A 25,245-nucleotide genomic window follows, 5' to 3' on the forward strand; every position below is an offset into this window, starting at 1 on the left:
GGCCATTAAAATTGCTACACCACGAAGATGGTGTGCTACAGACGTGAAATTTAACCGACAGGAAGAAGATGCTGTGATATCCAAATTACTGGCTTTTCAGAGCATTTACACAAGGTTGGCGCCGGTGGCGACACCTACAACGTGCTGACATGAGGAAAGTTTCCAACCGATTTCTCATACGCAAACAGCAGTTGACCGGCGTTGCCTGGTGAAACGTTGTTGTGATGCCTCGTGTAAAGAGGAAAATGCGTACCATCACGTTTCCGACTTTGATAAAGGTCGGATTGTAGCCTACGCGATTGCGGTTTATCGTATCGCGACATTGCTCCTCGCGTTGGTCTAGATCCAATGACTGTTAGCAGAATATGGAATCGGTGGGTTCAGGAGGGTAATACGGAATGCCGTGCTGGATCCCAACTGCCTCGTATCACTAGCAGTCGAGATGACAGGTATCTTATCCGCATGGCTGTAACGGAACCTGCAGCCACGTCTCGATCCCTGAGTCAATAGATGGGGACGTTTGCAAGACAACAACCAACTGCACGAACAGTTCTACGACGTTTGCAGCATCACGGACTATCAGCTCGGAGACCATGGCTGTCGTTACCCTTCACGTTGCATCACAGACAGGAGCGCGTGCGATGGTGTACTCAACGACGAACCTGGATGCACGAATGGCGAAACGTCATTTTTTCGGATGAATCCAGATTCTGTTTGCACCATCATGATGGTAGCATCCGTGTTTGGCGACATCGCGGTGAACGCACATTGGAAGCGTGTATTCGTCATCGCCATACTGGCGTATCACCCGGCGTGATGGTATGGGGTACCATTGGTTACACGTCTCGGTCACCCCTTGTTCGCACTGACGGCACTTTGAACTGTGGACGTTACATTTCAGATGTGTTACGATCCGTGCCTCTACCCTTCCTTCGATCCCCGTGAAACCCTACATTTCAGCAGGACAATGCACTACCGCATGTTGCAGGTCGTGTACGGACCTTTCTGGATACAGAAAATGTTCGACTGCTGCCCTGGCCATCACGTTCTCCAGATCTCTCACCAATTGAAAACGTCTGGTCAATGGTGGCCGAGCAACTGGCTCGTCACAATACGCCAGTCACTACTCTTGATGAACTGTGGAATCGTGTTGAAGCTTCATGGGCAGCTGTACCTGTACACGCCATCCAAGCTCTGTTTGACTCAATACCCAGTCGTATCAAGGCCGTTATTACGGCCAGAGGTAGTTGTTCTGGGTACTGATTTCTCAGCATCTATGCACCCAAATTTCGTGAAAATGTAATCACATGTCGGTTCTTTTATAATATATATGTCCAATGAATACCCGTTTATCATCTGCATTTCTTCTTGGTGTAGCAATTTTAATGGCCAGTAGTGTATATTTATTACGTTTATTGACTTTCTGCATGCAACACACCTACTAAGAATACGTAGACACAACTATGTTCTTATTAACAGTTAAAAATATTTCTTTTTCGCTCTGAAGTTTCCTACTTCTGTATTTATTTTTTGAATTGACTTTTCAGATTATAACCGTTATACAACTCACCAAATTGTAATATGTTCCACCAATGGATGTTAAAAAACTGTCAGATGAGGCTCTTCCGTGGAGTTGTAGATTATGCAGTGCAGAGAAGACAGTAATGGAACTTGGAACAAAGATTTGCGCCCTTCAGATAGAATTAGAAAGGGCTTATTTCGTATTAGACAGGCTGAAGGGGGAAAGAGTGAATCAGAGCTGGGAGAAGGTGACGAGTAACAGGCAGAGGGAACCTCAGAAATCATATTTCCAATTCCGGTTAGCAATTAGTTTGACTTGTCACCTGAAGCAGGTTCAAATGGTTCAAATGGCTCTGAGCACTATAGGACTTAACATGTGAGGTCATCAGTCCCCTTGAACTTAGAACTACTTAAACCTAACTAACCTAAGGACATCACACACATCCATGTCCGAGGCAGGATTCGAACCTGCGACCGTAGCGGTCGCGCGGTTCCAGACTGAAGCGCCTAGAACCGCTCGGCCACACCGGCCGGCCCTGAAGCAGGAGAAGGGCCTCAGCCAGTTTCTGAGCTTAATACTGTGCAGCAGACTCGTAGGAACAACTTTAAGGCTAGCTCCGTAGAAAAAATATAGAGACAAAAGAATCTTGCTATAAGGCGAGGCGGAGCAGTCACGGGAGAGGTGTAAGGCATTTGCTACAGGAAAAGCTAGACGTAGAATACCAGGTCATAAGCATCGTCAAACTGGCGCCAAGCTTAACCAGGTGACAGAGAACGTAGAGGCCTTAGGCAGAGATTTTGATGGCAACGATAAGGCACTTGTAGTAGGAGGAGCAGAAACGATCTGGCTAGCAACTTAGACTATAGCATTAAAGGCGACCTGGAGGAAATAGAAGCAGCAACACCACACACTCGTTTGCGGTTTCTCGAGGTTTCGCAGCGACATGACCAGCCATGTGGTAAACAGACTGTTAGACTTGTAAACAAAGAGTTGAGAGAACTGCTGTTGCCGGCCGAAGTGGCCGTGTGGTTAAAGGCGCTGCAGTCTGGAACCGCAAGACCGCTACGGTCGCAGGTTTGAATCCTGCCTCGGGCATGGATGTTTGTGATGTCCTTAGGTTAGTTAGGTTTAACTAGTTCTAAGTTCTAGGGGACTAATGACCTCAGCAGTTGAGTCCCATAGTGCTCAGAGCCATTTGAACCAGCCAGAACTGCAGTTGACTGAAACAAAGTCTCAAATCTGAGCCGTGCCTGTTGCTGCGATTGGGTGATGGAAATACACTGATCTTGGCCTGCACCTGTAAAGGAGGGGAGGGAAAGATTAGCTGAGAACCTTGAAGAAAGTGTAAGAGGAGACATAAGCACACAAGACAAAATCCCTGTGACTATTGGGATCAAGGGGGCCCACTTATTAGGTTAGAGTCAGGTTACAGTCAGAGGCCATTGAAAGTTATGAGAATTTGTACTGATGGACCACCAGCCATTCTAGGCCAACGTTCTGGCTTCCTGATGAATTGCATGAGGATGCAGTGGAACTGAATCGCATTCGAGTGCTAAAGAACAGTTCCAGTAAATAGTGTTGGAAGACTTTAGAACAGTTTCCTTACTATTTGTGCAGGAGAGGCAAAGGAGGCCTCAAAAGTCCCCGTGCAGTTCTCATATACAACGGATGTGCGACCGGATTCTCGACACTAACCATCATGAAAACAAAACACCGCAGTCCCCTGAACGTGGAGAGTGACCTCAAGTATGCTTCAACTAGTTTGGAACCAAACATTGGTTCAAAAATGGCTCTGAGCACTATGGGACTCAACATCTGTGGTCATCAGTCCCCTAGAACTTAGAACTACTTAAACTTAACTAACCTAAGGACAGCACACACATCCATGCCCGAGGCAGGATTCGAACCTGCGACTGTAGCAGTCTCGCGGCTCCGGACTGAGCACCTAGAACCGCTAGACCACCGCGGCCGGCTGAACCAAACATTCGGGAACTACTTAAAAGAAAAACAATGTCAACCGTCTCACTAATGTTATTAATCCTTCTTGTGACTTCCATCACATAAAAAAAAAGTTATATATGAAAAGTGATATTCAAGTGAAGGCAATATCATCAGGTATTTTCAGTAACACAAAAAAATTTCGATTTCGACCATCAAGTCTTTTGAAACACTATAGTTTTATATAACTCTACATTTGATAATTCTCTTTTACTAAAGATTGGACAACAAATCAAGTTTTTCGAAAGATGCAAAAAAAAAAAAAAATAAAGAAAATAAATAAATAAACTTAGGCAGGGTATGTGATACTCTGGGGCTGCAAAGGGGGAACCAAGTAGAAAAGCTTGGAAACCACTGTCTTAACACAGTATTTGGACAATGTCACTCGCAGCCAATATCAGGTGCTCTATGACGTACTGAATCGCTCAGGGGGCTGCTTCTATATCGTCATATGAGGGTGAGTCAAATGAAAACCTTAAATATTTTTTTAAACATTATTTATTGTGCAGAAGTGGTACAAAGCTGTGTCACTTTTCAACATAATCTCCCCCACGCTCAATGCAAGTCCTCCAGCTCTTACAAAGTGCATAAATTCTTTAGAAAAAAATTCTTTTGGTAGTCCGCGCATCCGCTCGTGCACCGCGAGGCGTACCTCTTCATCAGAATGGAACTTCTTTCCTCCCATTGCGTCTTTGAGTGGTCCAAACATATGGAAATCACTTGAGGCAAGGTCTGGTGAGTATGAGGAAGACACTCAAAATGGAGGTCTGTGATTGTTGCAACTGTTGTACGGGCAGTGTTGGGCCAGGCAATGTCATGTTGCAAAAGGACACCTGCTGACAGCAATCCCCGTCGCTTTGATTTGATTGCAGGCCGCAGATGATTTTTTAGGAGATCTGTGTATGATGAACCGCTGACAGTGGTACCTCTAGGCATGTAATGCTCCAAAATGACGCCTTTTTCGTCCCAAAAGAGAGTCAGCATAACCTTCCCTGCTGATTGTTCTGTTCGAAATTTCTTTGGTTTTGATGATGAGGAATGTCGTCATTCCTTGCACGCTCTCTTCGTTTCCGGTTGATGGAAATGAACCCAGGTTTCGTCGCCAGTAACTATTCTTGCAAGTAAGCCATGACCTTCTCGTTCAAAGCACCGAGGCCGGTGTGGCCGTGCGGTTAAAGGCGCTTCAGTCTGGAACCGCGTGACCGCTGCGGTCGCAGGTTCGAGTCCTGCCTCGGGCATGGATGTGTGTGATGTCATTGGGTTAGTTGGGTTTAATTAGTTCTAAGTTCCAGGCGACTGATGACCTCGGAAGTTGGGTCACATAGTGCTCAGAGCCAGAGCCAAAGCACCGAAGAAGTTCTTCACAAACATCAACACGTCGTTCTCTCGTTCCAGGAGTCAGCTGCTGTGGCACCCATCTTGCAGACACTTTGTGAAGCTGGAGCACATCATGCACAATGTGGTGTGCTGACCCATAACTAATCTGTAAACATGCTGCAATGTCATTCAGTGTCACTCGACGATTTTCCTTTACTATGGCTTTAACTGCTGCAATGTTCTGTGGAGTCACAACTCGTTGTGCCTGACCTGGACGAGAAGCGTCTGCCACTGAAGTCACACCATTTGCGAACTTCCTACTCCATTCGTAGACTTTCTGCTGCGACTAACATGCATTACCATACTGAACCTTCATTCGTCGATGAATTTCAATAGGTTTCACACCTTCACTACGCAAAAAACGAATAACAGAACGCTGTTCTTCCCTGGTGCAAGTAGCATTTTTTTTTTCCTTTATTGATTTTCAATTCCCCCCGAAGGGGGCGGGCTGGCAGCAGCTTAGTGCGCTGCTCTACAGCCTACAGACATTTATTTTAAAGAACGGAAGAAGAAAAGAAACAAGAAAAACAGGCGATAAAACGGTGACGTCAAGTGAAAAATGGCGGAAAAATGCGGAAAGTTAAAACAGAAAGCAAAAGGGATTGGCAACGTTAATAAAAGACACAGGAATCAGACAAGTAACTGGTTTCTGTTCGCAAGAGATAAAAGGCACACCCAGCGACAGTATGATGGCCGTTCGCAACACTTCCCAAAAAACTCAACACGGAACACTCACCGTAAAACACGCACTGTAGAACACTCACTGTAGAACACTGCACGAAAGTGGCGGCACAAAGATGAAACTCCCGAGCCAAAGGCAGATGGGGGAGGGGGACCTGGAGGAGGGGGAAGAACAAGGAGGGAGGAAGGAAATAAAAAAACAAAAAAAGGGGGGGGGAACCAAGGAGGGAGAGGACTAATAAAGGAGGAGTGCAAGTCGCAAGTGGGGCGGCCATCTTTATACTGATACTCCGACGGTATGCGTGCATCTGCACTATGCTGCCACCTAGAGGCCATTCTGCACGCTGTTTGTAGCACACTTACCAATTTACAGGATAACGGCGCGAAATTTCGATTTGTTATTACAAATTTAAGGTTTTCATTTGACTCACCCTCTTATACTCTCAGTTAATCACCTAACGGTATGTGCGGAGGGCACATTTGGTACCACCATAATTTCCCCTTTCCATTTTTCAGTCGCGAAACGTGTTTGGGATATTCGGCTGTTGTTAAGCTTCCCTACGAGCTCTAATTATTCTGATTTTCTCGTTGACACCATTTCACGAGTCGGTACTAGTATGTTGCATGGGTCTTCTTGGAATGAAGGCTCTCGAAATTTCAACTGTAGACTTCTCTGCGATGCAACGCCTCTCTTCTAGCCTCTGTTATTAGTGTTGTATAAGCAACTCCGAACGGCTCTTGTTCTTCTTAAACGAAATAGCTTCGCTACGTTTTCATTGGACATTCTCTACCTCTTCTATTAATCATACCTAGTAAGGATTCCAGAGCGACTAACAGTAGTCAAGGATCGTTCGAACAAGCGACTTACAAAATACCGTGTGGTTATATTCAAAGTGCAGCTATTTCCTTAGGTCCAGTCTGAGCTATAATTATCGTATGGCAGCGAAACATTGTAGACATGGCAAGGCGTTAATGCGGAGCGATTTACGCTGGAAAAAATTAGTTCTCAATTTTGGCCACCTCTTGCAAATCTGGCGCCATGAACGCAATAAAGACGTATAGAAATGTTCCATATGTCATGAATGAGGAACGGAACGTCAGTAGAAGAGGTCAAACAAGTGAGAGATTTGATTTTATTGAAAACCGCCACTTGAACGCAGTTTTGTTCAATATGAGCACTGGAGACGTCGATGAGATGCTGCATTCTTGAAGACCTCTGGAGATAACACGTTCGTGGAAGGTTTCATTAAGCAGATATTTCTTTGAGGGAGCGAGATGAGTTGTTGTCCCATCTTGCTTGAAAACAATGATTTTCACACAGTTGCGTTCTTCCAAAGTAGGAAGGAGTACAAGTTTTGTTGTACAAGGATGTCTCGATAACGTGCAGACGTCACGGTATATCTGGGTGTTTTCTATTGTTAGTAGAACGAACCGAGAATGCAGGTGCTTGTGAATCCACACCACACAGTCACATACGACGAGTGCAATGACTCTTCGTGCACAACATGGCATCCTGTAAAGTAAAACGTTGTGGCAAATCATGAGGTTTCAGTTGCTGTACCGCCTGAGTCTTGTACGAGTCCCAGTGTAAAATATATTGATAAACTTCACATACTGTTGACCATGGGATGGACAACTGTCTTGACACTGAACGAGCAATAGCGCTACTCGGGGCGCATGTTGCATGGTCAATTATAGCACAGCAACCTCGTCAATAACCTCCAACGGGATAGGACTCCCTCCTCTTCCAGGTGTCACACCATACTCACGCACGTTTTCGTATTTCATTATTATCTCCCTTAAACCATTTAATGACACTGAGCCTCTCCTCGGACCTTTCAGTCGGTGATACTCTGTCAGATCAGCGCTGTAGTTGCTGCCTTTCACATAAATCAGTTTCTCTAAAAGGGCATGGTCTCTCTCCTCTGTACCCATATTGTTCACTGAAGTTGTGTCTTGTCAAATGGCAGTGTGTATGTCATACCGCCAGACAGTTTACAGCACCGTATTTTCACCTGGTGGTTACAGGTACCTCAGTGGCATTGTAGCGAGAAGGAAGCGAGTCTGCCTTACTTCTCTAGTTTCTGTATCAGTAACGTGCTTCGGTAGTCCATCCCTCGTCGCACAGTAGTAGCGCTAAGGCGCCAGGTTCAACGTAGGTGATCCTGCTAAAGTGGAGTGTTTCGGGATGCCAGTTGTTAAATGTCAACAACGATTTTAACTACAGTCGTTTTAATAATGAAAATACTTTGACACACAATTCACTGAGTTTCCAACATGGCGGCTCTTGGCTACGCCGTTAATCAACCCTTTACAACACATGAACACCTTTCGACTTTCCATAATTGTGATACACACTGCCCACGACACGTGGCGTTCACTGATAACTAACTTTCACTTTGTCTTATGTTTCACAGCTGGAATATTTACTCGCCACCGTTCTTTTAGCGCTGCCCCCGGTTACTCGACCGTGCGTTTTGAGTGGCGCCTCGCTACTAACTCGCCCTGTATCCCCGAAGGACAAGAGAGTCCCCCCCCCCCCCCCTTTCTCCCTCAGCCAATGACACTTCTCTCGTTTCCTATGGCCAATGGAAGTTCAGATCGCTGTTGCTAGGACATTGTGACGGAAGTTTGTCTCTGAACACTGTCTTAGATTGTAAGATCCTACTACCGAACAGTCGGATCTTGTCCCTACTAAGGTTGCACAACATTGCCTCCTATCATTTCATCACTAATGATCCTTGCTGACACTTAATTGTCAAACGTACATGTAGCCTGGCTGCTACTGAGCATTCCCGATCGCATAAATATGCGTAATACTTAACTTAAACACCGAGCGAGGTGGCGCAGTGGTTAGACACTGGACTCGCATTCGGAAGGATGACGGTTCAATCCCGCGTCCGGCCATCCTGATTTAGGTTTTCCGTGATTTCCCTAAATCACTCCAGGCAAATGCCGGGATGGTTCCTCTGAAAGGGCACGGCCGACTTCCTTCCCCATCCTTCCCTAATCCGATGAGACCGATGACCACGCTGTCTGGTCTCCTTCCCCAAAACCAACCAACCAACCAACTTAACTTAAACACGTGAAGGGAATGCACGTATGCATTACATGCTCAAACTTGGAACTAATTTTTTTCCAGTGTACATCGGTTCCACACTAAGACATTAGCATATCCACAAAGTTTCGACGGTCCGCCTCGGTAGCTGCTGGTCAGCATGGCGGACTGTCAGGCGAAGGGGCCTGGGTTCGGTTCCCGGCCTAATCGGAGATTTTCTCGGCCTGTGGGCTGGTTATTACGTCACCGTTACTTTCGTATCGTCATAATTGACATACTCTTCAGATGACTCAATGGGCACAGCCCGAAAGCCAATAAATAAAAAAAGTTTCGCTGCCGTACGATGATTACAGCCCACACTAAACCTGCGCGAGAGCTGCACTGTAATTATAACCTCCCAGTACATCTTTCGCAGATGAATTAACTTACTACATTTACTTAGGAGTCTACCAGTGCATCTGAGCCTGGAATCACCTTCCTAAACAGCACTTTATGATGCTCCAGTCCCTGAGTCTTTCGTCGTTTCTCTGCAGATTTTGTTGCGTTTCTTTGGTCTTCTTCTTTCAGGCTTCCTTTAGACGAGAGAATCGTCCACGAAGAGCCTCGCGCAGCTTCTGATGCTATTCGCTAGGGTATTTATGTATAGTATGAATAGTCACGGTCCTACAACACTGCTTTGGGGCATTCACGATGTTGCTTTTAAGTCTGTCACTTTCGTTCCGTTGAGAGCGACGTGTTGAATTCTGTATGCTTCTAACTGACCTTTACTCTTTTCCTTTCAGAGTTCCGTACCTCAGTCGGTAAAAACTGAACCCTTATAGGATCACTTTGTTGGCCTTCCGTCTGTCTGTCGGTCCGACTGTTCAGAATCCTATTACGGGTATGTGTATCAAGTTGAAAATATATGTCACATATTAAGGTCTACTGTCTCTTGAGGAAGGGAAACAGCGAAGCTGCTAAGTCATTGTACTCGAACCATATGGTCGTTTATGCCACATATTTTGATGATCCTAAATCAAGTCTTCAAAACCTACAGGGCCCTTCCCGTTGATCTAGAATCATGAAATGTGCCGATGTTTTACACTATAACTTAAGGAAAAAATCAGAAATCACACACAAAAAAATCTGGCATTTGTTAGCAGGATGTCTGCCTCCCTGTCCATCTGTGAAGACAGCTTTTCTCAGGAACCGGTAGACGTGTCAAGGTGAAGTTTATGTCACATACTAAGGTCTATAGTCCCTTGTCGGTGTAAGAAGTATCAGCTTCGAAGTCAGTGCAACTAAAGCACACGGCCATTTATTCCACGTATTTTGATATTGGCAAACTCACTCAGCGAACGCTATAGGGAACTTCCCGACGGTCTAGAATCATAAAATCTGAGAAGAGGCATTGCTCACGAAATAAGTAAACAGAAAATATAGGAAAATTGTTAATTTGTTATTATATCACACGAAAAGTTTACTTGTTTTGTTATTTGTTATCCTACGTCATATTTGAAATTAAAACATTCTCGAAAGTCTTGGAAACTCTAGGACTGATGTCTTGCCACTATCAATGAATATAACAGGTAAAAATCGTCGCGATCTACGATTCTTGGATTGGATGAACTGTCTACATACACAACTGGGTTTGTACGGAACCTCTGTGCATGAGTCTTATTCGCACCTGGCCATTTTTTACGTGAATGTCTACAGAAATGTTGAACGCAGATTGTAGTCAACTTCTTCCGCTAAAGGTATTTGAGGGTTTGGGCCATGGTGGTCTGGTGCATAGAGCGCTAGACTTTGCCCTGGAGGTATCGAGTTCAATCCTGGAGAGCGGTGAGGATTTTCCCCCGTTTCAGTCCTTCCAGGACGGCCGAAACCTGTGAAGAAAGGTACTTGCAGTCAGGCCAATATCCTGGTCACCGGATTGTGCCACAGATTTTAGCTTGTATTTGAGGATCTATAACGGAATTTGCTGTCTGCAATTGCAGCTCGGGTACTGCAAAAAGTAGGAATTTAACTTCAAAATAAGATCGTTGGTCTGAAATCTAAAAGCACTAAGTGATCCAGCAGGAACCATACGCAAATAATAATCTTCATTTTATTACTGTTCGAATTATTATTATTTGGATTCCGTAGAAATGTTGGAACACGTGAGGCAATACTGACCCTACGACTTATCTTAGAAAATATATTAAGGAAAGGCAAAACTACGTTTCTAGCATTTGTAGACTTAGAGAAAGCTTTTGACAACGTTGACTGGAATACTCACTTTCAAATTCTAAAGGTGGCAAGGGGTAAAATACAGGGAGGGAAAGGCTATTTACAATTTGTACAGAAACCAGATGGCAGTTATAAGAGTCAAGGGACACGAAAGAGAAGCAGTGGTTGGGAAGGGAGTGAGACAGATATGTAGCCTATCCCCGATGTTATTCAATCTGTATATTGAGCAAGCAGTAAAGGAAACAAAAGAAAAATTCGGATTAGGAATTAAAATCCATGGAGAAGAAATGAAAACTTTGAGGTTCGCCTATGACATTATAATTCTGTCAGAGACAGCAAAGGACCTGGAAGAGCAGCTGAGCGGAATGGACAGTCTCTTGAAAGGAGGATATAAGATGAACATTAACAGAAGCAAAACGAGGGTAATGGAATGTAGCCGAATTAAGTCGGGTGATGCTGCGGGAATTAGAATTGGAAGTGAGATGCTTAAAGTAGTAAATGAGTTTTGCTATTTGGGGAGTCGAAGTAGAGAGGATATAAAATCTAAACTGTCAATGGCAAGGAAACCGTTTCTGAAGAAGAGAAATTTGTTAACATCGAGTATAGATCTAAGTGTCAGGAAGTCGTTTTTGAAAGTATTCGTATGGAGTGTAGCCATGTATGGAAGTGAAACGTGGACGATAAATAGTTTAGACGAGAAGAGAATAGAAGCTTTCGAAACGTGGTGCTACAGAAGAATGCTGATGATTAGATGGGTAGACCACATAACTAATGAGGAGGTATTGAATAGAATTGGAGAGGAGAGAAATTTGTGGCACAACTTGACTAGGAGAAGGTATCGGTTGGTGGGGCATATTCTGAGGCATCAAGGGATCACCAATTTAGTATTGGAGGGCAGCGTGGAGGGTAAAATCATAGAGGGAGACCAAGAGATGAATACACTAAACAGATTCAGAAGGATGTAGGTTGCAGTAGGTACTGAGAGATGAAAAAGCTTGGATAGGATAGAGTAGCATGGAGAGCTGCATCAAACTAGTCTCAGGACAACATTGTTGTTATTGTTGAAGGTCTGATAATGTCCGGGAAGTCCGTCCCATAAGTCGGCACTAACGAATAATCCTTATAACGGTCGTAACTGTTAGCTAGTTAGTTTAATTGGGTACTCCGACTTGGTGTGATCTGCGGACGTTTTGCAGATGCCCTCGGCCGTCATCAACCTGCTGCGGATGCCGTTCATGGGGCCCGTCTTCCTGAAGAACATCAACCGGAAGCTGTGCGCGAAAGTGTACGACCTGCCGCAGATGCGGCGGCTCGCCAGCTCCGGGTCGCGGTTCGACCTCGTCATCTCCGAGGACTTCGTCCACGACTGCATGGCGGCGCTAGCGCACAAGTTCCGCGCGCCGCTGGTCGCCATCAGTTCCAGCATGGCCCTCAACGGTGCGCATGACAGGGTGAGCTCATTGCCAGTTAAATTGTCCCTGGAGCTTCGTCCAACAAGCCCTTTTCAGCCTCGCGTACTGCGTAACAGCAGAAATAGCGAAATAACAGCAGACAGAGTTCTCTTTGCTCACGATGCAAGTACTATAGTCAAGCCCAATGAAGTAACTTGAGTACTTAAAAATTCAAACAATATTTTGTTGAAAATCGGTAACCTGGTCTCTGCAAATAGACATGCAAATCAGTACCGTTCATGGCCTGACCACAGAATTGTTGGGTTTATGCGCTTTACGTAGCGCTTTTCCAGAAGTTAAATAAACACAAAAGATACATTTAACACAGACTTCATTCATCAATAATATATTCTCCTTACTATTTACAACAGTCTGCCGCCTCTGGGGTAATTATTCGATTCCGCGACTGTAGAAATCACGTGGTTTTGAGGCGAAGAACTCGTTGAGCCTTGTTCGGAGTGAATTTTCATCCGGAGGGGAAGTTTCTTGAAGGTTGCTCGATAGAGAGTTCAAAAAATGTGCTACAGCTTTAAGTGCGTTGGAAGTCATTGACCTCTAGCTCCCAAGAAACCGAGACTAGCGACGCTGTGTTGTTCTACTTGTGTACATCGGTGTGTTCATCCCTTCCAGATGGTCAGCTCTCCGTACAGCCATCACTTGGTTTTTGAGAGCGCCATCAGCGAAATTGTATTTTTGTTGTGTGTTACGAAAATGGAACTGAGGAATTTAGAACAATGTTATGCAGCCACGTTTTGTGTTAAACCTGGAGAGTCCGCGAGCGCGACCTTCGAAAAGGTAAAACAAACCTAAGGGCAACATTCCTTATCAAGAACACAAATTTTTTACTGGCACAAACCATTGTTTTGAAGGCCAAGAGCACGTTCAAGATGAATTTCGTTCAGGGGGACGTTCAACTTCAAAAACCGACGAAAACTCGAAAACTTCGGACGTGTGCGTGATCTTGTGTTGTCAGATCGAAATTTAACAATATTGATGATGGATGACCTGTTAAACACTTTCACCGCACTTCAGATTTTGACCGAAGATTTGGACGTGCGAAAGGTTTATGCCAAAACGGTGCCGGGAAACCTCACAACTGTGCAGAAGGGCAATTGAAGAAAGGTGTGCGTTGATGTGAGAGGATTGCTAGTGACAACGAATGGTTCAGTCATGTGATCATAGGAGATAAATCCTGGAACTCTGTGTATGATCCTCAGACAAAGAGGCAAATTGAGGAGTGGCACTGAGACAGCTCCACGACCGAAAAAAGCACGAGTGAGCAAATCGAATATGAAAAGAACGCTAATTTGCTTTCTTCACAGTAGGGGTAACGGCCATAAAGAATTTATTCCTCCAGGACAAACTATGAACCAAGTGTTTTACAAAGGTGTCCTTGATTGGCTCACTGGAAAAATGATTCGAGTGGACTGAACATTGCAAACAAGTGGATGATGCAGCATCACAACGCCCCATGCCACGAGGCTAGTTCCATCACGGAATTTTTGGCCTCAAAAGGCATTCCAATTGTTGCACGGCGCACATTAACCTCATCTGAGTCCTCGTTACTTTTTATTTTTCCAGAAATTGCAAAATGTCTTATAAGGACGTCATTTTGGGATTCTACATGGTAAAGGCCCCACCAGTTGAAGCCTTTCAGCGCTGTTACCAAGATTGGGAACAACGACACTGCCGCTGTATAGCTGCCGAGCTGAACTACTTCGAACCTGACAGCATTGTTGTCTGAAAAAAAATAACAACTTCGTTAGATATAAAATCAGTCTCATCACTTTTCTGACACACCTTGTATAGACAGTAAACCGTCCACGAGCATGTTTAAGAGTCGAACGCCCACACCTACCAAATATGAAATGCGAAGGAACGAAAAAATATTTCAGGAAAGTCTGAGGGTGGGATTTAGATCAACTTCGCCGTCTAGCGATAAACTATGGGTCGCTTGCATAACAGTCCATTGCAAATGAAAACACTAGAGTTGAGTCGTCGTAAGATGATCCCTGACAGTTGCAGTGGGTTGAGCGCCGCAGCTTCAAGGGCCTACCTCAACCAATAACGTAACAAGATTTTGTAAGCGTCTCTATAGCAACGTCTCAGTGTTGTACCAGCTGTGTAGACGGCTACTGTTTCCGCAGGCAGCCGCTAACGCTTCGCGCTTGAAAGTTGGCAACAGCTGTGCAAGCTGTCAGGGAATTTCTTGGTGTCGTCTCGACTGCAGTTCTAATTGTAAGCGCCGCGAAACACGTGACGGCTTTATTGCTCTCATTAAGTTTGGTACGATAGTACTCGCAGAATTTTTTACACGAGGGACAAATTTTTGCTGATAGTTACTGTATGATAATTCCTTACGAGTACTTTTTGTAGTGTCAGAGAGTCTAGCGAGAGCAAATGTCTTAAGCGTTTAGACACAACACGGTGATTGTGTCTTTGAGATCTGAGAGATCACTTTCTGCGAGATGTTTCTGACGTATAGCTGTGCATCAGGAAGAAGTAGCGGTAGAAGAGCACTGGGCTGCACCTGCACTTTAAATACTTTTAGCGGCAAAGAAAAAACATAAACGTCCGCTTTCGTGTTGGATAAGAGAGCGGATTAGGCGGTGGGATGATTTTTGAGCATGCAAGAATCTCATTGCAGAGTTTTTTTTTATGGAAAATCCACAACTATACCGAAATTTTAAGACGAAGACTACGATAGACGTGGAGGAAATACTCTTTGAAATTGGGCTCAAAACTGTCAGTCTAGATACTACTGTGCATAAATCCATTATCGTTAAAGACAGTCTGCTTGTGACACTAATATTTGTAGCATCAGCTACGTTTATCCTCTTTAATACTTGGTACAGTAACAATTACCATGAAATAAAATTACACCAGTTTCATCTTGACACCCGTAGACTTTCAAAAGCCAAATAGGCCGGATATCTGTTAAATCACGTATTTATTTGAACGTTTTACTTGTATTGACTTACGGAACCGGTCCGGAAAGTCTGTTCTTCAACACTTAATACAATAAAATAATAAATAATCCATCAAACAAATTTATAGATAGCCTTCAGACGTATTATTTGAAGTTAAATTGCAATTTTCCGAGTTCCAAACCGATTACTTTCAAACATAACTTCACTTCTTTTTCTATATTAATTAATCTGTGTTATAAAACTATTTTGTCTGAGTCCTCTAATTGTGGATGTTCTGGTAAAATTTCTTCTGTGGACGTGTTAAAAACCATTTCAGACAACTAAGTTGCTTCTTATCTCACTTCCCATCGTCCGATAACTGCAGACTTCATAACGCTGGCCCTTTCCTTGTACAAAATAACTAAATGCACAACTTCGTCTCAGTCCACTTTCTGGCAGCTTTCTTCACCACCTTTTTTCCGACACGTCGCTTACAGTTACTCATAGTGCGTATCCGTCGAGACAACAGTCTCAACTGTTCCGACAATGCCACTACACGTTTATAGAGTGGTTTGTTGCTGTGTTACTGTGGCGCATTGGGCAATACGCTAGTTTCTTCATATTATCATATTAACGTGGGGCCGAGTCTGTTCAGTGACAGCTTTTTATTTTCGTTTGTTAATTCTACATAATACGTCTACGAAGTTGTTTTGTGTTATTTGACACAAATTGCAATTGTATGTTATTTTCCGCATAGTGATTGTTCAAGTCTAGAACTTTGGAAATATGCTAAATGCTAACGCTGTTGGTTTTGGAGGTGAAACAGGCGATTTATTCGCTCAGAAACATGACATGGCCACATATTATGGCTCACAACACACAGTTACGTCGGTATATTTATTTAAATAAGAGTACGGAAAAATATATTACCAAGATGTGGTAGCGTACGAACTGTGAAATACTGCACAAACCTGGGACGCAGTATGGCCGCTCAATACTCTCAGCTCTCGCAACAACGCCGGTACAGTTTTTCTTGCCTGAAAGCTACTGCAAGCTAGAGTTGTGGCGATTCGTGAATGAGTCGTTCATTTGAACGACTCTAAATAAAGAATCGAATCATGATACGGACGAATCGTCGTTCAAAAGAATCGTACGAACGATTGCGTGTTTCCCAGTCGTGACGATTCCAAGTTTCAACGATTCATCGATTCTTAGTACGCTATGCTTCGAAGGCAACTTCCGAATCCTGCCGAGTTGTGCCGAATGATTATGACCGCCAGATGGCAGTCTAGTGGAGGATGCGTGTGAACAAAGCAAGCTCGGAACGAAAAAACGAAGTTCGTGGGCCGTAATATTACTCGTGAAAACCAAGCTGACACTTGGCGGTGGTTGACGGGAACGACCGTAAAGGCATTTCCCATTTACTATCGCTACCATCAGCCACCGCGTCGACGTCAGCTTAGTATGCGCGAGTAATACACGAACTAGTGATGACAGAAACGATATACAGCGAGAACACAGCTCCCAATACAAACGATTAAAATCAAGAAATCCAAGTATGATGAATAAATACGTACCTCTTATTTGTTGCATGTGCAATGCAAAACACACACACCTTCTATACACACGATTATGTATTATATTTCGCGTATCCCGAAAACGACCCCAACGATTTGGATGAAATTTTGTATTTAGACTGGCTTATACTTTTTGAGTTTCATTCTTTTGTAAAAAGTCAATTTTGCAATATAATTATCCTACATAGTTCCATTCGTAAAAACGCAATTTTATATTATAAAAACGCTATTTCACATGTTTTTATAATGCCATCTCATAAAACTTCGTTAGTACGTATTGAATGTAGTTAAGGTTTTGGTTTTTATGTTTATCTGTACATAGGTGTCTTTCCATACAGCATGCGATTTTACACAAAAGAATTTTTCAAATAAAAACGCGAATTTTGTGTTTCTTGGGAACGGCTTTAACAGTTTGGACAAAATTTTATATTTAGATACGGATTTTGATTTTTAAGTTTATCTTTAAACAAAAGCTTTTTAGTTAATAATTTCAAGTTCGAGTATTCGAATGTTATCGTGTTCAGAGTCATATTAAATTTTAGTGAAGAAATGTCGGCGTATACGATTGAATCCTACTGTTTAGAAGTATGTCGTCTTCTCACGTAAATGGTAATGACAGCGGCAAGTTCTCAGACAAATTAAAAGCAAAATACCTATGCTTTGTATTTAGAAGAAATGAAAGTTAAGCTAAATTTGCAGTTTGGGAGGGCTGTGAGCTGCGTTATGAATTACAAGGGTGATGTGGACTTGAGAAGACATCTTAGCACAGAAAAACATAGGATGATATGAGCCAAACCACGTCTGCCTCACTGCTAGATTTTGTTACTATAAAACAGACGTCTGCAGTTAGATACGTTCAATCCACACAACCAAACTGGCATACCACGTAATTTTGCACCACCTTTCGCACAAATCGACTCCTCTTTCCTGTCATACTGAAATAAAACAATAGATGCAATCAAATCAAACGTGAATTTCATCGATTAAGGTATTACACGTATAAATCGAGAATCACACTTGTAACGTCATATGCATGTTTACTGATAAATAAACTACTTCTGGCGTATCTTATCATGACACAGTTCGATTCTAACCCCATTGACAATTTCAGACATGTCCTGCCATCTTTTTGCATTCCGTAAGAATCGTGCCATCGCAGACTAGAATGAATCGTGAAAGAATTGTGAACGAATCGTAGGAATCGATTCACAACGTGAGATTGAATCGTAGGAATCGAATCGGGAAAAAGAATCGTGTTGCCTAACTCTACTGCAAGCAGCTCTAGAGAGACAGAGGTTACCGTCTACACGAGAGGTCTAAACTCGAGAGAGCGACTATATGAATTCTTTCCCCACTCTAGAACACTACCGGAGAGCTGACTATTGGCGTGGTTTGCGCAACACGTTTTACTAGCAAGAGCTCTGTGAGAGTGGAAAACACGTATGCCCAGTCTTACAAATTTCAAAACTCCGCCATTTCTCTCCCCACATCCACCACTGCTGGCGGCTCACCTCCAACTGCGCAACGCTACACGCTGTTAACAGCCAACTGCCCAACACTACAATGGCCAACAACAATGCAAACCAGCCACAGACTGCACACAGCACAGCCAGTGATTTTCATACAGAGCGCTACGTGGCGTTACCAATATAAAAACCTAAACAGCCTACTTACAGTGTATCTACCATAACAGAACATTCAGGTATCGCTTTTTTTTTTAAAGAAAAAATCGCCGCAGAATGCACTGATAACCCGCATACTGGGTACTCGGGAGTTTGATGTGTCGTACAACCTTTCTAAGAGTTACAGTTGCTTAAAATATGACACAAACTAGCTGTCATTTTTTAGCATAGGTTTGTATGGTACACGCCAGGACTTAAGAGTGTTACCACGACTTCTTTTTTCTGTACTCTGCCCAGTATTTGCAGCGTGTACTCCCGTTTGCAGGTGGGTAACCCCGACCACCCCGCCTACACGGAGCAGTGCCTGGTGCCCCTGAAGGCGCCGTTTAGCTTCTGGGAGCGGGTGTACAGTACGGTGATGCACGTCTACGTGAGAGCCGTCGACTGGCTGATGTCGGGCGGTTACGTCGACCAGAAGCTGCGCGAGGTGCTGGGAGCGGACACGCCGCCGCTGGAGCAGATCATCCGCAACACCAGCCTGGTCCTGATCAATAGCCACTGGAGCGTCGACCAGCCCGTCCCCAGCGTGCCGGCGTTCGTCGAGGTCGGCGGGCTGCACGTCGAGGACCCCAAGCCCCTGCCGAAGGTGCGTACAGCCGCAGCCTAAGCCCTGAAGCATATAGAGCCTGCAACAATAGACAGGAAGCCCGCATGACGTCACGAAGTCAGTGCTACGTCGTGGCTAGTTCTATGTGAAATCCCGCTACAGTCTTGCAACTACCAGCATGCACTGTCGTTGATGTCAGTATCCATCATCTCAGAGATTTTGTCAAGTTCTTAATACAGTAGAAAAGTATGCCATTACCGGTGGTTGTACCTTCCTCTAAACATGCTTGAAAAATTACACCTGAGAAAAAGGTCCAAATTCAGTCTCTAGATCTCTCTCTTTTCTCTTCTCAGCGATCACAGGCCCTGTAGACCACGCGCCGCATCAAAAATCTGCTTCCACCACCTTCTATCTCTCGCAGCCTCTCTCCACCCTGCGGAAACTTCTAAAACTACGATGTCCTTCTCTACGTCATCTTTGCACCTTGTACGAGGTCGGCCCAATGGTCTTGTTGCCTGGAGAGTTCCTTCAAATGCTTTCTTGGTGATTCTATTGTTTTCCATTCTGGCCACATGTCCAGCCCATTGCAGTCTCCTACTTTTTTAATTTATGGATGACAGTGAGATGCTTCATTAACTGATAAATTTCATTGTTCTTTCGAATTCTCCATACGCCATTCTCCAACACGGGTCCCCAAATTTTTCTTATTACTTTTCTTTCGAAAACATTCAGTTTTTCTCTTTCATTCTTTGTACGCGTCCAGCTTTCTCAACCGTACAGTACTACGGGGCAGGTAATAGTGTTGTATATCTTCAGCTTTGTGGTCACTGACAAAGCTTTACTTTTGAGTGGGTTGCTTAGTGAGTACAGACATCTTGACCCTGAGGCTATTTTTTCATTTATATCCATTGTTATGATATTTTTACTGTTGAAGTCTCTAGATCGCTTCCCTTTATTTCGATACGATCGGTTTAGGACCAAGTGTCCGTCTTCAGATTATTACAAAATACTTTATAATTATAATTCGTTAAAATTACAAATGGTTTGTATTTTAAGTTTGTGAACCCTGAAAAGTCGTATGAAATTAGTTATAGTACAAATTTGTGCAACATAGCATTTATTCTACGAGGCGTGTTTTTTAAGTAAGTGCCGTTTTTATAAATTTAAAAAAGACGTGTTAAGATATCTCGATAATTTTATTTTTACATGAAAGCCTGTACCTTAATCTACTTTTCTACATAATTTCCGTCAATATTGAGGCACTTGTCATAACGTTGTACCAGTTTTTGAATACCCTCCTCATAGAAGTTTGCCACCTGACTTGTTAACCACTGCATCACCACTGTTTTGACTTAGTCATCGTCTTGAAGACACTGACCGCCCAGGTGGTTTCTTCAAGTGCAGGAACAGATGGTAGTAACTGGGCGCAAGATCGGGGCTGTACGGAGGATGATCTAGAGTTTCCCACGAAAAGATGTGATGAGATCTTTGGTCTGATTCGCCACATGCGGGCATTGTCTTGCAACAAAACGATGCCCTTGCTTAACTTCCATGATTCGGGTGCCACACAAGCCACCCATGTTTCATCGCCCGTAACAATTTGGCTTAAGAAATCACCACCGTCGTTGCGGTACCGCTCAAGAAAAGTCAATGCACTGTCTAAACGTTTGGTTTTGTGCTCATCCGTCAACATTTTCGGTACCCAACGTGCGCACAGTTTTCGGTAATTCAAGTGCTCGGTCACAATGCCATACAAAACATTCCGAGAAACATTAGGAAAGTCATCCCGCAAGGAGGAAATCGTAAAGGGTCTGTTTTCTCTCACCATATTGTCCACTTCCTGCACCAAAATTTCATTAACGACCGAAGGACGCCCACTCCGTTTTTCATCATGCATATTAGTGCGGCCGTCTTTAAATAATCTCAGCCCGCATCTCGTGGTCGTGCGGTAGCGTTCTTGCTTCCCACGCCCGGGTTCCCGGGTTCGATTCCCGGCGGGGTCAGGGATTTTCTCTGCCTCGTGATGGCTGGGTGTTGTGTGCTGTCCTTAGGTTAGTTAGGTTTAAGTAGTTCTAAGTTCTAGGGGACTTATGACCACAGCAGTTGAGTCCCATAGTGCTCAGAGCCATTTGAACCATTTTTTAAATGATCTCACCCACTTTCTTACCATTCCATCACTCATAATGGTTTCTCCGTAAACTGCACAGATCTCACGATGAACATCGATCGCTTTTAGGCCTTTAGCACTAAGAAATCTTATAACAGCCCGTACTTCACAGTCGGCCGGACTCACGATTATCGGAGCCATCTTAAACACTCAGTACAAAACGTAAACAAGGAAGAATCAGACTGTAATGGCGGCAGTGCGTAGATTAAGGTACAGGTTTTCATGTAAAAATAAAATTATTGAGATATCTTAGCACGTCTTTTTTTTTTATTTCAAAACGGTACTTACTTAAAAAACACTCCTCGTAGTTACAGAACAATTTGTCGAATTTTTTCATTACAGTTTCAGTAAAAGTTTGAAGTTAATCGGTCGTTAAACAATGACTTGTCTTTATATCGCAGTATGGATTAAAATGTACCTAGGACCGTGTGCGGTGTTTGTTACGTCCAGTGATGTTGGTACGATTAGGTGTTTCATGTTGGATAAATGTGGGAAAAAGTATTTAAAATCTAATTTTTTAAAGGTTTTCCTACTGCTGTCACTTCTTGAGTCAAGTGGGATGAGACCGCCTGGAGAAATGTTGTAACGTATTGCATGTGCGTGTGTAGGATAGAGGGGGAAGGGTGAGGCTGGCTGTGAAAGATGATGTGTGGGCGACGTTTTGTTGAGCTAGGAATGGAGTGGAGTGGGGGTGGCAATGTAGGCGCTAGCCCCAGGATCCCCGTCACTGTATTTACGACCCTGTGCAGGAAGCCAAATGTCACGACATTTGGGCATCGCTAACTCTGGTAAATGCAATGCGTATTCACTGAAAACTGATCGAGTACGTCCAGTTCCAAACTGAGTACTTGAACGCGTCGATGGCGGTAACCAAGAAAGCTACAATGTGGTGAACTATGATGGTCTCCTGAGAGCGTGCGCGAGCCGTACGTTGCGCACTCGGCTGCACGGTTTCCACTGTTGTATTATTACTGCCGCGCCGATGCTTTCTGAAATGTGTTCCAGCTTCCATCTTCTACCGATCATTCACTGTCCGCGACTTGTACGTACCAATTAGTACTTTCTTGACTTGTGCTGAACCGTGTTGGAAATTCTTCATTATCAGCCAAAAGGTGGTACTTTTGATGAACATAACGGCACTTTCACTCTGTTGACTCTTAGCTGTACCACTGTATCAGCTTTGTTCGTTATATATTAAAACGAAATTCTCATCTAATTACTGAAAATTTAAGATGTTAGCTCAATTTATTTTTTATTTTCTGTCGCGATTATGAGATCCATAAATCCCGATTTTATCTGGCAACACCAGTCAACTAGCACGCAAAATTTTAACCGGATAAACTTTCCTTTATTACCGAGGAGGCAGAGTCGTGAAGGAGCACGAAGTTTGTGCGATCCCTTGGGAGGAGCCTTTTGTTACTTGAGACATACTTTTATTGACTTCGAAAAGGCTTTTAATGGGATTAAAAGAGAATTCCTGTAGAACATTCCACCTAAATCAAGCGTAGCAGCAGGTCTTATTAATACAACAAAAATAAATGCAGGGAAACAACCAATTACGAACAATAAGCTTTTGGAAACATTAACTGATATACCCCCTTTTTAATTTTGAAAGATTGTAGTCTGTTCCCTATGTTATTCGACACGTACATTGCTCAAGCTGTGAAGGAAACCAAAGACAAATTGGAAAGCTAATTACAATTCAGAGAGATGAGTTTCAGACTCTAAAGTTTGTTGGTAATATTGGAATTTAGCCAGAGACGGCAAAGGGCTTGCAGGATCAGTTCAATAGGAATAAAAGTGTGTTGAAAAGAGGTTATAAGATGAAGCCCAAGTAAAACTAAGATAATGATATGTAGTCGAATTAAATCAAGCGAGACTGAGGAAACTAAATTATGAAATAAGACTCCAAAAGTAGCACAGCAGCAAGAGAAACGTTTCTGGGAAAGAGAAATTTGTTAACAATGAATATCAGTTTTATTGTTAGCCTTGGACGGAAGTGGAACGTGGATGATAAGCAGTTCAGAGAAGAAGATAAGAAAGCTTTTGAAATGTGGTGCTAGAGAAGATTGCTGAAGATTAGATGGGTGTATCGAACAACCATGGACCTTGCCGTTGGTGGGGAGGCTTGCGTACCTCAACGGTACAGATAGCCGTACCGTAGGTGCAACCACAACGGAGGAGTATCTGTTGAGAGGCCAGACAAACGTGTGGTTCCTGAAGAGGGGCAGCAGTCCTTTCAGTAGTTGCAGGGGCAACAGTCTGGATGATTGACTGATGTGGCCTTGTAACAATAACCAAAACGGCCTTGCTGTGCTGGTACTGCGAACGGCTGAAAGCAAGGGGAAACTACAGCCGTAATTTTTCCCGAGGGCATGCAGCTTTACTGTATGATTAAATGATGATGGCGTCCTCTTGGGTAAAATATTCCGGAGGTGAAATAGTCGTCCATTCGGATCTCCGGGCGAGGACTACTCAAGAGGATGTTGTTATCAGGAGAAAGAAAACTGGCGTTCTACGGATCGGGCAGATAGGTTAGAAAATTTGAAAAGGGAAATAGATAGGTTAAAGTTAGATATAGTGGGAATTAGTGAAATTCGGTGGCAGGAGGAACAAGACTTCTAGTCAGGTGAATACAGGGTTATAAATACAAAATCAAATAGGGGTACTGCAGGAGTAGGTTTAATAATGAATAAAAAAACAGGAGTGCGGGTAAGCTACCACAAACAGCATAGTGAACGAATTATTGTGGCCAAGATAGACACGAAGCCCACACCTACTACAGTAGTACAAGTTTATATGCCAACTAGCTCTGCAGACGACGAAGAAATTGATGAAATGTATGATGAGATAAAAGAAATTATTCAGGTAGTGAAGGGAGACGAAAATTTGTTAGTGATGAGTGACTGGAATTCGAGAGTAGGAAAAGGGAGAGAAGGAAACATAGTAGGTGAATATGGCTTGGGGCTAAGAAATAAAAGAGGAAGCCGCCTGGTAGAATTCTGCGCAGAGCATAACTTAATGATAGCAAACACTTGGTTTAAGAATCATGAAAGAAGGTTATATACATGGAAGAACCCTAGAGATACTAGTAGGTATCAGATAGATAATATAATGGTAAGACAGAGCTTTAGGAACCAGGTTTTAAATTGTAAGACATTTCCAGGGGCAGATGTGGACTCTGACCATAATCTATTGGTTATGAGCGGTAGATTAAAACTGAAGAAACTGCAAAAAGGTGGGAATTTAAGGAGATGGGACCTGGATAAACTGACTAAACGAGAGGTTGTACAGAGTTTCAGGGAGAGCATAAGGGAACAACTGACAGAAATGGGGGAAAGAAATACAGTAGAAGAAGAATGGGTAGCATTGAGGGATGAAATAGTGAAGGCAGCAGAGGATCAAATAGGTAAAAAGACGAGGGCTAGTAGAAACCCTTGGGTAGCAGAAGAAATATTGAATTTAATTGATGAAAGGAGAAAATATAAAAAATGCAGTAAATGAAGCAGCCAAAAAGAAATACAAACGTCTGAAAAATGAGATCGACAGGAAGTGCAAAATGGCTAAGCAGGGATGGCTAGAGGGCAAATGTAAGGATGTAGATACTGCCTACAGGAAAATTAAAGAGACCTTTGGAGAAAGGAGAACCACTTGCATGAACATCAAGATCTTTGATGGAAACCCAGTTCTAAGCAAAGAAGGGAAAGCAGAAAGGTGGAAGGAGTATATAGAGGGTCTATACTAGGGTTCTTGAGGACAATATTATGGAAATAGAAGAGGATGTAGATGAAGATGAAATGGGAGATATGATATTACGTGAAGAGTTTGACAGAGCACTGAAAGACCTGAGTCGAAACAAGGCCCCCGGAGTAGACAACATTCCATTAGAACTACTAACAGCCTTGGGAGAGCCAGTCCTGACAACTCTACCATCTGGTGAGCAAGATGTATGAGACAGGCGAAATACCCTCAGACTTCAAGAAGAATATAAAAATTCCAATCCCAAAGAAAGCAGGTGTTGACAGATGTGAAAATTACCGAACCATCAGTTTAACAAGTCACAGGTGC

The 25,245-nt window shown here is 43.4% G+C and overlaps 1 protein-coding gene across 1 annotated transcript in view; it reads left to right on the forward strand.

The window, feature by feature from the left end:
• The window catches only part of LOC124798819 (UDP-glucosyltransferase 2-like), a 115,415-nt gene that overhangs the window by 52,279 nt on the left and 37,891 nt on the right, over nucleotides 1-25,245 (forward strand). The window contains exons 4-5 of the mRNA XM_047262349.1: nucleotides 12,041-12,295; nucleotides 18,729-19,049. Coding sequence (XP_047118305.1) covers nucleotides 12,041-12,295; nucleotides 18,729-19,049 — 576 coding nt within the window. The remainder of the gene's footprint in view (nucleotides 1-12,040; nucleotides 12,296-18,728; nucleotides 19,050-25,245) is intronic.

This window comes from Schistocerca piceifrons, chromosome 5 (assembly GCF_021461385.2).
Source record: "Schistocerca piceifrons isolate TAMUIC-IGC-003096 chromosome 5, iqSchPice1.1, whole genome shotgun sequence".
In the NCBI taxonomy this organism is placed as follows: Eukaryota; Metazoa; Arthropoda; class Insecta; order Orthoptera; family Acrididae; genus Schistocerca; species Schistocerca piceifrons.